The sequence below is a fragment of the Salvelinus alpinus genome, chromosome 20 (assembly GCF_045679555.1).
Source record: "Salvelinus alpinus chromosome 20, SLU_Salpinus.1, whole genome shotgun sequence".
Classification (NCBI taxonomy): Eukaryota; Metazoa; Chordata; class Actinopteri; order Salmoniformes; family Salmonidae; genus Salvelinus; species Salvelinus alpinus.
The window spans coordinates 20,570,153-20,587,539 of record NC_092105.1 but is presented as its reverse complement, the minus strand read 5'-3'; the positions used below and the strand labels follow the sequence as shown (position 1 = coordinate 20,587,539).

At 39.1% G+C, this 17,387-nt stretch overlaps 1 protein-coding gene across 4 annotated transcripts in view; it reads right to left on the bottom strand.

Annotated features, from left to right (window-relative positions):
- Nucleotides 1–10,075: 10,075 nt before the first annotated feature.
- The window catches only part of LOC139546446 (nectin-3-like), a 29,984-nt gene continuing 22,672 nt past the window's right edge, over nucleotides 10,076–17,387 (bottom strand). For 2 of the 4 annotated variants that reach the window (XR_011669231.1, XR_011669233.1), the window contains 4 exons: nucleotides 17,186–17,340; nucleotides 16,527–16,729; nucleotides 15,890–16,401; nucleotides 10,076–13,945 (listed from right to left, as the gene is read on the bottom strand). Coding sequence is in view for 1 of the 4 variants with exons in the window: in XM_071354822.1 (XP_071210923.1) it covers nucleotides 15,923–15,958; nucleotides 16,359–16,401; nucleotides 16,527–16,626; nucleotides 17,186–17,340 (334 nt within the window). In the remaining 3 variants the exon portion in view is untranslated. The remainder of the gene's footprint in view (nucleotides 13,946–15,889; nucleotides 16,402–16,526; nucleotides 16,730–17,185; nucleotides 17,341–17,387) is intronic. The other 2 variants (XR_011669232.1, XM_071354822.1) reach the window with 2 other exon arrangements.

The following is a 17,387-nucleotide window of genomic DNA, read 5'->3' as shown; positions in this document are numbered from 1 at the left end:
CATCCATGAGAGGCTTGTGGCTGTGGTGAAATGGGAGGCATCCACTGGACAATACTTTGTCCAGGTACTGAGGGAAGTACTGGAAAACATGAAGCTTGACATCAGCAAGTGCATTGGCAATTCCACTGATGGAGCCTCTGGCATGCAAGGCCAGCATAAATGCTTCTCTGCCCTGCTCTCTGCAAAGTCCACCAATCAAGTGCATGTGTGGTGCTATGCACACATTTTGAACCTTGTTTTGGCAGACACAACAGAAAGTGAGTCACTATTTTCTCTCATTAACAACATAGCTGTGTTCTTCCGTGAATCCTACCAGAGGATGAACATTTGGGAGAAGGAGAGCAAGGACCCAAGACACAGACATCTTGCTCCAATTGGAGAGACACGCTGGTGGGCTAAAGACAGTGCCTTAAAGAAGGTCTTTTAGAGCTTTTGGAAATCCAGATGAGGGTCTGTATGTTGATGTCCTTCTCACTCTTTCAACCATATAAGATCAGAAAAACATCAACACTACTGCACGGGTCAGGGCACAAGGATACATTAAGGGGTTGCTGAAGTATGAAACAATACTTACAGCTCAGATATTCCTCTGAATATTTCAGGTAACCTCACCAGTCTCAAAATATCTTCAAACAAGTAGAATGGACATTCTGTCTGCTCATTGTGTGGTTGTGTCTACAGAGGAGCAGCTGAAAGGAACGGCAAGAGATTTTGAAAAAGTCAAGGCAGCTGCAGACACATTTGTTCAGTGGGCCAACAGGAAGTGGCAGGAACGAGATGAGGAAACAGAGCTGGAGTTAGAGATCACTCTGCCAATGAAAGAAGAAAACCATGCCTGGAGAGATGGCACAAGATGAGACTTTTACTGGGGCAGAGAGTGCATACAGGATTGGTGTCCACAATCAAATTCTGGATATAGTTATAGATAGCATCCATCTGCGATTTCTGAGTAATGGCACTTTGTATGCCGACATGGCTCTTCTGGACCCTAAACACTTTAGTCAGCTAACATCCAGTGCCAGTGGCCTTCCACAGACAGCACCTTCAAGAACTAAGCAAATGTTTGCATAGCAACGGTGGCCAATTTACAGAGTAAGCTCATGAGACTGGCAGAACAGTGGACTAAACAATCCGGATTTGAAGAATACACAACCAGGACTATGGAGGATCATGGACATGAAGGATATTAAGACAAGGTGGAGATTGTGAACAAGAGCTGTTCATCTTACATAGATATTTGATACCATTCCACTGATTTTCTCCAGTCATTACCACGAGCCCGTTCCCCTCAATTAAGGTGCCACCAACCTCCTGTGACACATGCACACACATATCAGAATAAGACAATGTCCTCTATAACATCCTCTGCTGGGAGGTTATAATAAGACTCTCTCTGTCCCTCCCCTCTGTTTCTTTCTCCTCACATCTTTTCCATATCTGTCTCTTTCTCTCTCTTTCTCTCTTACTCTTACTGTCAATAAAAATACATTTACAAGTGAATCTCAAAACAAAATGTGCAGTCCCTCTTCAAAATGCACAAATGTATTTGTATCCAAAAAGTAGTTGCAAAAAATAACAGGATAGATCTCACCAGGTTTGGGAATCAAGGGGAATCCAGCCTTGTAGAGATGACCTCAGACAGTTCAATGTTCATGGAATCCTCAAAACCAAAAAGGGTGAGTAAAGTACACAATAATTAGCAATATACAGTTGAAGTTTACATACAATTAGGATGGAGTCATTAAATTTTTTTTTACAACACTCCACAAATTTCTTGCTAACAAACTATAGTTTGGGCAAGTCGGTTAGGACATCTACTTTGTGCATGACACAAGTCATTTTTCCAACAATTGTTTAGAGACAGATTATTTCACTTATAATTCACTGTATCACAATTCCAGTGGGTCAGAAGTTAACATACACTAAGTTGACTGTGCCTTTAAACGGCTTGGAAAATTCCAGAAAACGGTGTAATGGATTTATCAACAGCACCTGCAGGCTTTTATGCTCATGGCTACTAGGTGAGATGTTTTAATGGCGTGATACCTCACATCTCAAAATAGGGCTATTTAATGTTAGATCCCTCACTTCTAAGGCAGTTATAGTCAATGAACTAATCACTGATCATAATCTTGATGTGAATGGCCTGACTTAAACATGACTTAAGCCTGATGAATTTACTGTGTTAAATGAGGCCTCACCTCCTGGTTACACTAGTGACTATATCCCCCGCGGAGGTGTTGCTAACATTTACGATAGCAAATTTCAATTTACATAAAACCCCCCGATGTTTTCGTATTTTGAGCTTCTAGTCATGAAATCTATGCAGCCTACTCAATCCCTTTTATAGCTACTGTTTACAGGCCTCCTGGGCCATATACAGCGTTCCTCACTGAGTTCCCTGAATTCCTATCGGACCTTGTAGTCATAGCAGATAGTATTCACATTTTTGGTGACTTTAATATTCACATGGAAAAGTCCACAGACCCACTCCAAAAGGCTTTCGGAGCCATCATCGACTCAGTGGGTTTTGTCCAACATGTCTCCGGACCCACTCACTGCCACAGTCATACTCTGGAGCTAGTTTTGTCCCATGGAATAAATGTTGTTGATCTTAATGTTTTTCCTCATAGTCCTGGACTATCGGACCACCATTTTATTACGTTTTTAAACAGAGAGGCTTGTTCTAGGTCCCAAGAAACAAAGAGATCTTCTGTTGAATCTGACAAATAATCTTGATGGTTGCACAGTCGTCTCAAATAAAATTGTGAAGGACCTCGGCATTACTCTGGACCCTGATCTCTCTTTTGACGAACATATCAAGACTGTTTCAAGGACAGATTTTTCCATTTACGTAACATTGCAAAGATCAGAAATGTAATGTCCAAAAATTATGCCGAAAAATTAATCCATGCTTTTGTTACTTCTAGGTTAGACTACTGCTATGCTCTACTTTCCAGCTACCCGGATAAAGCACTAATAAACTAATAGTGCTTAATTTAATACGGCTGCTAGAATCCTGACTAGAACAAAAAAATATATATATATATTACTCCAGTGCTAGCCTCCCTACACTGGCTTCCTGTTAAGGCAAAGGCTGATTTCAAGGTTTTACTGCTAACCTACAAAGCATTACATGGGCTTGCTCCTACCGATCTTTCCGATTTGGTCCTGCCGTACATACCTACACGTACACTACGATCACAAGACGCAGGCCTCCTAATTGTCCCTAGAATTTCTAAGCAAACTGCTAGAGGCAGGGCTTTCTCCTATAGAGCTCCATTTTTATGGAATGGTCTGCCTACCCATGTGAGAGACGCAGACTCGGTCTCAACCTTTAAGTCTTTACTGAAGACTCATCTCTTCAGTGGGTCATATGATTGAGTATAGTCTGGCCCAGGAATGTGAAGGTGAACGGAAAGGCTCTGGAGCAACGAACCGCCCTTGCTGTCTCTGCCTGGCCGGTTCCCCTCTCTCCACTGGGATTCTCTGCCTCTAACCCTATTACAGGGGTTGATTCACTGACGTGGTCTTCCTGTCTTGGGTTGTGCCGTGGCGGAGATCTTTGTGGGCTATACTCGGCCTTGTCTCAGGATGGTAAGTTGGTGGTTAAAGATATCCCTCTAGTGGTGTGGGGGCTGTGCTTTGGCAAAGTGGGTGGGGTTATTTCCTGCCTGTTTGGCCCTGTCCGGGGTTATCATCAGATGGGGAAACAGTGTCTCCTGACCCCTGTTTGGGGTTTTAGGCATGGTTTTTGTACAGCACTTTGATATATCAGCTGATGTAAGAAGGGCTATATAAATACATTTGATTTATGATAGGCTTCTGATAGGCTAATTGACATAATTTGAGTCAATTGGACATGTACCTGTGGATGTATTTCAAGGCCTACCTTCAAACTATTGCCTCTGCTTGACATCATGGGAAAATCAAAAGAAATCAGCCAAGACCTCAGAAAAAAAAGTGTAGACCTCCACAAGTCTGGTTTGTCCTTGGGAGCAATTTCCAGATGCCTGAAAGTACCACGTTCATCTGTACAAACAATAGTACGCAAGTATAAACACCATGGGACCACGCAGCCGTCACACCGCTCAGGAAGGAGACACGTTCTGTCACCTAGAGATGAACGTACTTTGGTGTGAAAAGTGCAAATCAATCCCAGAACAACAGCAAAGGACCTTGTGAAGATGCTGGAGGAAACAGGTACAAAAGTATCTATATCCACAGTAAAACGAGTCCTATATCGACATAACCTGAAAGGCCGCTCAGCAAGGAAGAAACCACTGCAACAAAACCTCGCCATAAAAAAGCCAGACTACGGTTTGCAACTGCACATGGGGACCAAGATCATACTTTTTGGAGAAATGTCACCCAACTTATTGTGGGACGCTCGTGAAAGGCTACACAAAATGTTTGACCCAAGTTAAACTATTTAAAGGCAATGCTACCAAATACTAATTGAGTGTATGTAAACTTCTGATCCACTGGGAATGCGATGAAAGAAATAAAAGCTGAAATAAATCATTCTATCTACAATTATTCTGACATTTCACATTCTTAAAATAAAGATGTGATCCTAACTGACCTAAAAAAAGGGATTTTTTACTAGGATTAAATGTCAGGATTTGTGAAAAACTGAGTTTAAATATATTTGGCTAAGGTATGTAAACATCCAACTTTAACTGTATATATATTAACTTAAAGGCTATTTCTATGCTGCTAAAGGATTCCTTAAGCAACACATTCAAACCTTAGTCACAGGTACTGACTATATATTGAAAGACACATAGAAAGGTTTCACCTTGCAAGGGTTTTATAACTTTAAACCAGTCAAATGTATGTGTATTTCTCTCTCTCTCTGTCCTTTCCATCTCCTTCTCTCCCCCCTCCCCAATTTCTCTCTCTCCGTCCTTTCAATCTCCTTTCTTTCTCCCCCTCTTTCTCCTGTAATAGAGATCTGTAGTACAGATAGTTAGTGGTTAGCCAACATTAAAGCATGTACATGTAGCATAAACATGTTTGATGCTAGAGTCAAAACCAATATCTGTATGTGATGATAGAACTATGATGCATAGGTGGAGAATTTGATTTGAATCACAAAAAGTTGACATTGCTCTACTTATATAGTATATTTGAACCCTATGTAACTGTGTGTGTGTGTGTGTGTGTGTGTGTGTGTGTGTGTGTGTGTGTGTGTGTGTGTGTGTGTGTGTGTGTGTGTGTGTGTGTGTGTGTGTGTGTGTGTGTGTGTGTGTGTGTGTGTGTGTGTGTGTGTGTGTGTGTGTGTGTGTGTGTGTGTGTGTGTGTGTGTGGATGGATGGAGAGAAATAGTGAAAAGTTTTATGTATTAAGGAAATTAAAATAATATGAAACTAACAGTGGTCAATGCTAGAATAGGGAGACATATAGAGCTGTAGTGGCCTTCACAGAGCTTGAATCATTTTTAAAAGAAAAATATTGTACAATCCAGATGTACAAACGTCTTTGAGACTTACCCAGAAATATTTAGAAGCTGTAATCGAATCCAAAGGTGATTCTAACATGTTTTGACTCCAGTGGAGACTCATCAGAGGAGAATCCTCAGTGAATTTCATAAAAATAGTGAACAAATTTAAAATATATATTTTTTAGATAAAACTATACAAAATATATTCACGTCACCAAATAATTGATTAAAAAACATTGTTTTGCAATGAAGATCTACAGTAGCCTCAACAACACTCTGTAGGGTAGCACCATGGTGTAGCCGGAGGACAGCGAGCTTCCGTCCTTGACTTCAATACAAAACCTAGGTGGCTCATGATTCTCACCTACTTCCATAGACAAGCAGTCATTATGACAGCCTCCAACCTATCAGAGATCTTGCAGCCTGAACTGACATGTTGTCCACCCAATCAAATGATCAGATAATTAACCTAGTACTGAAAGCATAAACTACGCCTAGCTAGCACAGCAGTGCATAAAATGTGGTTAGTAGTTAACTCAAAGAGAGAAAAAGACAATAGATTAACAGTTTTCTTCAAAAATTAAGGAGGAGCAAGAGAGAGTGAGAGAGAGAGAGAGAGAGAGAGGAGAGAGCATTAAGTATATATTTAAAAAGAAGCTTAACTTTCACTTTCCCTTACTTAGCTATGTAATGCAGCTAGGTAGTTTAGCCTACTCAAACACCCGGCTCAAACAGAGGATGCTATGTTAGCTAGCTGGCTATGACTATCCAACACCGGAACTCTTCCAACTCAAGGAAGCTTTTGGTTTTCAATTTTTTTATGCCAACATGTCCCGCCGGTGTAACTGCTAAACTGCTTGCTGACTGTATACTGTTTTGCATGATTGTAGCGGGTTTACTAACGCGATAGTTCTATTAGCTATGTTGACTATGACGTTACTTTAGCTGATATGGTGACAAAGATGTAGGCTGTGTGTAGCGGTTATGATATGATGGTTTTGCTTTGAAAAATATGGTTTGTCTGGTCACAGGCAGCTGATGTGTTGTGAAAGTCCACAAGTGAAGAGAAAAGGTTAGAGGAGGAGTGTGAGTAGATGTGAGAAGGAATACAACAAGCTGTTTGTATGTGGCTATGAAAGTGAACAGTTTGCGTGTTCTCAGGGATGAATGTATTCATTCTGTAAATTCTGTTGCAAAAGGTTTCTTAAACGGAAGCAAAATGGGGAAAAAACGGGAATAAGCATACCTGCATTTGTCCAACAGAAACTCTCGTTTGCAATTGTTGGACTAATGATTACACCCTAGATCAGCTAGATGCAGGCAAGAGTGTTCAAGCAGGTATTGAATGTATCACTGTCTGTCCATGTGTCACTATGTGTCACCTCAAATCTTTCTCTCAGCATGTGTGCATCTACGTTGTAAGCTTTAATTCATAGGATAGGTTGTACCAACCTCATGATGGGTATAGGGAAAATGTGAGTATCATGTAGTAGCCTAAACCAATCAATGTTACATTTAACTGGGTGAATGGAATATGAATGGCAGTCATCCAATATGCTTTAATAGAAATAAGTCTGAAAAAAAATGATCATTCAAATAAGTCTGAAAAAAAATGATCATTCTCCCTCATCTTAAACACCACCGACCACCACTGATTGACTCAGGGGTGTGAATACTTATGTACCTTAGATATTTATGTATTTCATTTTCTAAACATTTGTCAGATGTTTTCCTTTGTAATTATGGGTATTGTATGTAGATGGGTGAGAATTTCTTTTGATTTAAGCCATTTTGAATTCAGGCTGTGACACAACAAAATGTTGAATAAGTCAAGGGGTATAAATACTTTATGAAGGCACTGTATGTCAGATATTCCAGTGAGTTCACATCATTAGAATACATGTTTTCTCCTCTTTTCTACTGTAGGTATATCATAAAAAAAAGTTTATTCTGTTTTTGCTAGCAATATTCATAAAAACATTGAACAAAAATATATACCGGACCCCCTGCGTACCTAGGGGTCCCACTGCTGTACTGACACCACCATGTAGTTCATATGGAGTCCACTAGAGGTCCTATTCTCACAGGTTAGGATCAACTATTCTAGGATCTGGGGTCCATTTCAGTGGATTTGTGTAGCTTCCTCTCCCATTCTTCTGCTTTGGTCTAAGAACATATGACAGATAAATGCAATATGCCAAATGGGAGTGTTCTTACCCCTGTCCTACAGTATAACAAATTAATTCCCCAGTCTGCTCCCAGTCTGCTTTTTATGTTCTATCTCTCCATAATGTCATTCACTTTTGTTGTTTTCTGAGCCGCAGCAGGAATGTAATGATTTATAAAAACTGTCTAGCAACGGATGCTGCACAACACTGTTAATATGGACCCACAACACAGAGAAAAGGAGGCAGAGAAGCAGGAGGAGAACAGAGAATGCGACTGAGGGGTGGAGGTTTGGGTGAGAGAATGTTCAGCATTTCTATTTCAGGCATTGACCACCTGATAACAACAGTGCTGAGGTGATGGAAATATATGGATGTGATTTGTACCAGAGCATGAGAGACAGATATCCCTCTGTACTCTATAGCCAGAAGGTGGTGCTTATGGTTAAGTGCTGGCGGGCCTGTTGTGGGCTAGGATTTGCATGGAAGATGGAAATCTAAGGCTTGTTTACAGAAAAACAACAAGACAATGGGATTTTATCTATGGATCACAGTCACACGTTGTTTCTAGATAGCAGTGGCGTCCCTGCTTTATTTTTCTATTCAGAACAACATTCAAAGAATGTATCCACCCAGTAAAAATATATCCAGGTCCTGAAGTAGACATAAAGCAATAAGAAGGCCTGGTAGGAACTAGATCTATATAATAACAGCAACAATAAAATGTTCTCATGAAAATCATGTCTATTATGAATAACAACATGAGTGAAGGACAACTATAGTAATGTGTACACATATAGAGAAACATGCACATTACATAATGATGGGAGAAATACAAAGTGGTAGAAAGGCCTGGGAAAGAGTTTGTGCATGTGTCAAACTGTTAAATAAACGTTGTTTTTGAATACACGTCCGAATACAAAATCGTATAATTTCCTGCACTTGATAAATAGATCACCATTTCATAAAAACATAAATTGTATCATTATTTACAGTATTTACAGCGGTACAACTGCTCTTGCCTTCTCTCTCCTTTGTGTATGAAGAAAGTAGTGAGCAGAAGGACACAGCTGAATGCTTCACATAAATAAAGCCATGTGAGTGAGGTAGAGGCACTCCCATGATCTACTGATCTCTGCCGTTACCATAGTGATTACGTTACGGGACTTTCCATCACAGTCACTAGTCCATATTAGATTGCATGGGTCCAGTTCTCAGAGTAACAGCATAATAATCAAGTTAGGAACCTGCCTGGAGGCTTGACTACTATCATTCAGTTCTGAATCTGGTGTAGAGGGCGGAGGCTTGTAAACAGTGACTTCTTTTAGAAAAAGAAGACAGCTTCAATAGCCGTTATCTGATATCTCTTGATAGTTATTTTTACTGTTTTCTGTTTTGTTTATCATCAATCTCTCTGTATCACCCCTCTGCCACTGGTTTCACATCCCTAAGGGAAACTCCCCGTCTTCGGGGAGTCATGTGAGGATGTCATGTTTTTGCTGTGTATGCACTGTATTGTTGAATTCTATGTGGGGTTTTTATATTTCCTGCTGGCGTTCTGGCCAGGTCTCCCTTTTCTGGCCTCAATGAGACTTCCTGGTTAAATAAAGGTTAAATTAAAATATTATTACTGCACACAAAACGTAAACATATAATAATTAGTATTATTAATATAATAATACAATATTAATATTAATACTACTACTAATAATAAGGATAATAATACAGTAATAATATATAATAATAATCATAATAATGATAATAATACATAATAAAAACAACAATAATAGTGATAATAATACAATAATACTAGGTCACCATAACAGATTCAAACTTCTGCATGATTTTGAACAGTGAACAAAAGCACTGAAACTAAAGTGTAGTTAAAAATATATTATCAGGAAGGAAACAACTGCTGACCATCTTACAGCCAACTGTCATTATTTTTCTCCAAACTGTGGTTTTCACTGACTTCCTTCCCCTACAGTGTTCTAACAACTACTGTTTGCTACAGTGCCTGGTTACTACAGATATTGATTTATTTGTTATTTCACTGAAGAACGAAATGCGTGTCCCACTCAGTATAGCGTAGGTTTAATAAGCATCCAACCAATCAGTATGTTTGAATAAAACCAACACAAAGAAATGTACACTAGTACTGTACACACACACCAACCACTACCACTACCACCACCACCCCTAAACCCACACACCTGTCTCTCATTGTGGATAAAAAGGCAGGTGTTGAGACTAGGTTAATCGTTAGGAATGTTTTAACTTGATAAGAATTAACGTATTTTGGAAGATGGGGTTGGGAGGAAGTTGAGGCTAAGACAGTTGATGGTGGTCTATGGTGGTCTATAAGAGCCACTACCATATCATCAATCAAGCAGACAGAGCACAGCCACAAAGAACCCACAGGCAACAGCTTGTCCCTGTGTGTTCCTTGTTCTGAAGGCTGAAATCAAATCAAATCAAATTTTATTTGTCACATGGGCCGAATACAACATTGAAATGCTTGCTTACAAGTCCTTAACCAACAATGCAGTTTTAAAAAAATAAGTAAAAAGTTAAAGTAAAGTAAAAAATAGATAGGTAAAAAATTCTAATAACAAATAATTAAAGAGCAGCAGTAAAGTAACAGTAGTGAGACTATATATAGGGGGTACCGGTACAGAGTCAATGTCTGTGGACACAGATTAGTCAATACAAGGACTTTACAGCTTTACAGGCAAGGCCTTGAGTAAACATTGATCAAAACATGACTGAACAGTCTCTTTCTAACCTGCATTCTAACTATTAACTACCTACAGTAACTACTGGTGGACAAAATGCCATGCTACACTAATGCTAGGCTAAAACAACAAATAGCAGAGGGTTTATCAGTGATAGGGTTAATGTGTTGATAGGGCTGCGGCAGTCATCAGCCGGTGACTGTCAAGCAAATAACTGCTGGTCTCATGGTAATTTAACATGAATTAACATAAACACATTTAGCATCTCCTGGCTTCCACACATAGTCTACAAGCCACTGAGGCAGACCTTTGGAACATCTACATATTAAAAAATTTAATAAATCCATGTAATCGCCTACACCTTCGCAATAAATCCATTATTTATTTTAGAAAGGTCTAAAGAAACATGATATGAAGAAAATGCAGTATATTACAGAAGAACAGAATAGCATTCTCTGAGTTGTCCTTATGTTAGGTCCTGATCTGGCCATAAAGCTGTGGGCTAATATAGTTCATTTAGCAGACAAGATTTGCATAGAATTTCTTGGCATTATTTTATAGTATGAAGAACACAATCGAACAAGCCTGAATAAAATGGAAAGGATATTTTAGGGAGTGCGCACATGCGGCTATTCTATGTTGAGCGGTTCACAATGAAACAGGTACTCCTAAACGCTTAATTTAGAGTTATTTATGTCACTGTAGTTATGATTGAAGCGTTGGGCTATATGTTATAATTTTTAATACATTCTAAGACGGCATGATGCGACTCCAATTATATATATCTTATGGCTGCAGGGGCAGTTTTGAGTAGCTTGGATGAAAGGTGCCCATTTCAAATGGCCTGCTCCTTAGTCATAGTTCCTAATATTTGCATATTATTATTCATATTGGATAGAAAACACTCCAAAGTTTCTAAAACTGTTTGAATTATTTCTCTGAGATTAACAGAATTTATATTGGCAGGCAAAATCCTGAGTTGAAATCAAAACCGGAAGTCAGAAATCCGAGATTATCTGTATTCAACAGAGTCCCTAAAGAAATCCAAATGACGTAGGACTGGGGTTGCACTGCCTAGGGGTTCCACTAGATCAGCAATCAATAGAAATTCCAATGAGATTTCTATGGTGTTGTGGGAGAGAATGAGAGCTGAATCAGTCAGGTGTCCATCAAGCACCCATGTCCTGACCATGCGTTTTCTTCATGCAAGTCACTTGCGTTCCATGGCTCACGCAGACAAGAAGGAATACTCCGGTTGGAACTTTATTGAAGCTATATGTTAAAAACATCCTAATGATTGATTCAGTACTTAGTTTGAAATGTTTCTTCGACCGGTAATATCACATTTTGAAGTTTTTGTCCGATATAAAGCTGACCAGAATTAGCGTTTGGATATGTTTACCAAACGCGCTAACAATTGGACATAAATAACGGATTTTTTAGAACAAAACAAACATTTATTGTGGACCTGGTGTTCCTGCTTTGCTTTCTTTCTGATCAAAACCAACAAAGGTAATGAAATATTTATAATATATTTTATTGTTTATAGTGACGCTATCTTTGCAGCTGTGACATGCTAATTTGAGCGCCAGCTCAGATTATAGCGTGCAGTTATTTTTCCTTCAAGTTTAAAAAGAATCTGACATAGCGGTTGCATTAAGGAGAGGTATATATATAATTCAATGTGTATAACTTGTATTATCATCTATGTTTATGATGAGTATTTCTGTTGAAACGATGTGACTATGCAAAGTCACTTGATGTTTTTGCATTTAGTGATTCTTGTAGCCTCAATGTAAACTCAGATTTTTTGATATAAATATGAATTGAATCAAACAAAACACACATGTATTGTGTAACATGAAGTCCTATGAGTGTCATCTGATGAAAATAATCGAAGGTTAGTGATTCGTTTTATCTCTATTCTGGTTTTTGTGAAGCTATCATTAGCTGGGAAAAAATGCCTATGATTATTTGTAGTTTGTGGTGACCTAACAGTAGTGCTTTCGCTGAAAAGCCTATTTGAAATCGGACAGTTTGGTGGGATTAACAACACGATTACCTTTAAAATGATATAAGACACATGTATGTTTGAGGAATGTTAATTATGAGATTTATGGTTTTTGAATTTGGCGCCCTGCACTTGGACTGGCTGTTGTCATATTGATCCCGATATAGGGCTTGCAGCCATAATAAGTTGTTTTAAGTCGCATGAAAGGCATGAGCTCTGCTTTGTTTTACTGTACAGGCTGTACACTTCATCAGTATCTCATTCACAATTTGGCAAGCACTTGATAATGCCAAAAATGTCCCGATCGTATCCCTTTTGTGTGGCCGTAATGCCCTCTAAATAAATCTATGCCTTTTGCGGCCATTGGCCATTGTGCCCTTAGGCTGAATATAATAATTGTAATTAAATTCTCCCTGCATGCTGCATGCTCCTAAGCACCTCTCACTCACATAGCTCTCTCAAATAGCTCAATTCTTATTAGTCAATGCCCGTCACGTGATCGGGTTTTTCTCACAGGCTACAAATGAAGACAGACACATCGGGGACGCAACTGCACGAGTCCTTATCCAATTCCGAGGTGCATATTGAAGATATTGGAAGAACTGTCCACATTTACTTTTTTTGTCAGCCAACAAGATGAGTATGCCTAACGAACAGCAAAAACACCAGCCTATGTCAATATACTATCCCCATAGTACAAAAGTTGACCTATTTTTGTCTGCGTGAGATATAAATAGTCCAAACTTAGTCTGGAACAGTTGTGGGATGCGATAATACAACCACTAGCATAAAATAAAATTTGTTTACGCAATGAGGCTAAGGCAACAGATCAGAATGTTTAACTTAAAATGTTGATAAACTATTAGGCTATTTCTTTACATTATGAGCGACGCAATGTATACACGGCAGTAGGCTATAAACGCTGATGTTCAATTAGCGGGAAACACTATTATCAACAGCAAATGCGATTATGCATGTGTTGCTTTTATTATAAAGATGAGCATTTTTAGGGTGAAAATGATCTTCCCCAATCATGAAACTTGTTTTGATTTAGAATGGACCATTATCATGCACCTGTCTTGAAACGGGCAGGGGGAAAAATAACATGTTATCTATGCGCTTAATAGCAAATGGGGGACGCTTTTTCTGTGGTTCATTTTCATGCCAGCCAGGTAGGCTGTACTCCTGTTCTAAAGAGTACCACCACCAGCCAGGGTTTGGCTAGTCATTACTGACAAGATTCTCCATTTGTACATGTTATTTAGATTATACTTGGCCTCCCTTTAGTTGGCTTCAACATACTACATACATACATACAGGAGAGTTGTTGTTCCCGCTGAAGTAACAACGCCCCTCCACCACGGCAAGGCGGAGTCCAGGAGAGGTGATAAAAAACTGAAACGAGGGCCAGCACTGTGTAAAGCTGTGGTGGAGGAGTGGCCGAGCCCAGGTTTCTAATGTCACAGTGAATACTGAATAGGGTCTCTGTTCATTAGATGGTTGGAGAATGTGCAGACTGGAAATCTTCCCACACCCAGTGCATGTCTGAGATCCTTCTGGCATCCGCTATCAGCCTGTCCGGTGATTTCTATAAAATAGCACAATAAATATACAGTCGTGAAAAAGTAAGTACACCCCTTGGAAAGTGGTCTTATTTTAAAACATATTTGGACATGGATATTTGAGCTAAATTCCCACCACATTCATTGATAAAGGTAACTCAACTTAACAAATGGTACAAAAAATTATTATTTTAAAAAATTTTATGCAATTAAAATATACATTTTTTCCTTATGCGGAAAAAAATTGTACACCCTTAACTTTCCCATCAAATAAAATGGCTAAAATTAGAATCAGGTACACCAAAACAGGTGCAAATTATTAGGAAATTATTAAAGAGAAACTGAGGAGGGTCAACACCTGGGTAAAGACCAAAACTACTGGAACAATATGCTCTGGACAGATGAGTCAAAGGTGGAGTTGTTTGGCCGCAATGCCAGACACCATATTTGGCAAAAAATACGGCCTTTGAACAGAAGAGCCTCTACCAACAGTAAAGCATGGAGGCGGTGGCATTATGGCTTGGGGCTGCTTAACTGCCTCAGGGCCTGGACAACTTGCCATCATTGAGTCAACCATGAATTCTATATTGTACCAGAGAATTATTGAGGAGAATGTGAGACCATCTGTCAAAAAGCTGAAGCTGAACCGAACATGGATCTTGCAACATGACAATGATCCAAAACACAAAAGCAAAGCTACAACAGAATGGCTCAAGAAAAATAAATGGAGGGTTATGGAATGACAGAGTGAAAGCCCAGATCTCAATCCTATCAAAATGGTGTGGGGGGACTTGAAGCGGGCCGTGCATGCAAGAAAGCCCTCGAACATGACACAGTTGAAGCAGTACTGTAAGGAAGAGTGGGCAAAAATGTTCACCAGTCTATGTAAGAGACTGATAGACAGTTACAAGAAACGTCTACATGAAGTTATTTCAGCCAAAGAGGGCAACACAAGCTATTGAAGCTAGGGGTGTACATATTTTTTCCGCGCTATGGAATTGCATTTCTGTTGATTTTTGATGAATAAATTATTGCAAAACTATAATCTTTCAGTGTCATTTGTTAAATTAGGTTACCTTTATCTGTCAATAGTGTTGAAGTGAAGATTACATATCCATCTGTCCAAATATGTAAAACAAATTACAACTTTCTAGGGGGTGTACTTACTTTTTCACATGACTGTACCTCATGAATAGACAATAGCTCAAATAAAATATATGTTTTATAATATACACTACTGTTCAAAAGTTTGGGGTCACAGAAATGTCCTTGTTTTTGAGAGAAAAGCACACAAAAAAAATCACTTAAAATAACATCAAATTGATCAGAAATACAGTGTAGACATTGTTAATGTTGTAAATGACTATTGTAGCTGGAAACGGCAGATTTTTTTATGGAATATCTACATAGGCATACAGAGGCCCATTATCATCAACCATCACTCCTTTGTCCAATGGCACGTTGTGTTAGCTAATCCAAGTTTATCATTTTAAAAGGCTAATTAATCATTAGAAAACCCTTTTGCAATTATGTTAGCACAGCTGAAAACTGTTGTTCTGATTAAAGAAGCAATAAAACTGGCCTTCTTTAGACTAGTTGAGTCACTGTAGCATTTCTTCTGAAACTCGTCAGTCTATTCTTGTTCTGAGGAATGAAGGATATTCCATGCGAGAAATTGCCAAGAAACTGAAGATCTCGTACAACGTTGTGTACTACTCCCTTCACAGAACAGAGCAAACTGGCTCTAACCAGAATAGAAAGAGGAGTGGGAGGCCCCGGGGCTGTTTCCAGCTACAATAGTAATAGTAACATTAACAATGTCTACACTGTATTTCTGATCAATTTTATATTTTTTTAATGGACAATTTATATATTTTTCTATCAAAAACAAGGACATTTCTAAGTGCCCCCAAACTTTTGAACGGTAGTGTATATATATATATTTTTAGATCATAATGTGTGTTCCTTACATCATGATACTTCCTCCATCCTGGTTTGGAGTGTTAGAACCCAGATGTCCCAGGTTCATCTTCCTCAACCTTGTCATCAGACATTATAACAGTATTATTACATTGCAAAAAGTGGCTGATGTGATAAGTTGATCACACAACAATGGTGGACTTTAACATAGTGTCACGTGTGCTCCCTCTCTGGGCTCTCGGTCACCAGGCTACTCGTTAGGGCGCACACCTGTCACCATCGTTACGAGCACCTGCTCATTATCAGACTCACCTGGACTCCATCACCTCCCTGATAACTTCCCCTATATATGTCACACCCCTTGGTTACTTCCCCAGGCGTTATTGTTTCTGTTTCAGTGTTAAGTCTGTGCGTTGTTCGTGTTTCTTGTTTTGTTTTATGTTGTTTATTTATTAAAACACTCACTCCTTGAACTTGCTTCCTGACTCTCAGCGCACATCATTACACATAGTCACATACCTGTGGTGGTGCCTGGAACTGGTGATTGGCAATGATTGTATTCCTGGGATTTCGTCCAGAAAAAAATATGATATTAATTTGAGCCAAATCAATATATGATCATCTCATGATTCTTTTTTTTTTCATAATGCAAAATTCTGTTCATAATATTACAGTAGTTGATATTACCAAGTAAATTGTCTGTTTTTGCACCAGTACCATACAAGTGCAGCAGCACCAATCAGACACGGAATGGCAAAAAGTAGAACCCAACAGACAGCAGAGGTCTCTGTGAGGAGTGGGGATACAGTTAATAAGAAACAGTCTGTATTTACAATTACATATGATTTTGTTGCCATAACAACCATCGTGGCGCTGATGCAAACATTTTCCTGCAGAAAGCAAAGAGATAATACTGGGTTAAAAAGCATTTACATATACAGTAAGAGAGAAGTGTGTGTCATGACCATCTTAGTTAGTGGTTATACAGTAACTTCCTTTAGAAAGGGGAATGAGGCCATAAGTCTGATACTAAAACATGCATCGATACTAACACTGATACTAACACATGCTGTGAAATATAAGTGAGCATCTGGCTCAACTTTTATCCATGCTACATCACACTTCTCATAACCTCATATATGTGTTTTATGTGTATAACAGGAATGGCTGTATTGTTACCAGACAAATTTCCCTATGGGACAATAAACTATTCAATAAATCAGGCAATCAATCAACGAACCAATCAATCAATAAATCACATAACAATTAGAAGCAATTTATAAAGCAGTATAAGCAACCAGTATGTATGCATGTGTGTGTGTGTGTGTGTCTAAGGTGCTTCTCACCAGCGGATGTGTGGACATAGAGGGAGCCAGTTGCTCGTCCGTAGGGGTTGGAGGCCTCACAGACATAGAGACCATTCAGCTCAGAGCTGAGACTGAGGAGGTGCAGTGTGTCTCCTTCTGCTCTCACTGAAGACCCAGGCCATGGCTGGGCCACTCTGGGGAGAGAGAGAGCGGAGGAGAGGGGCTGAATGTATGTGTGTGA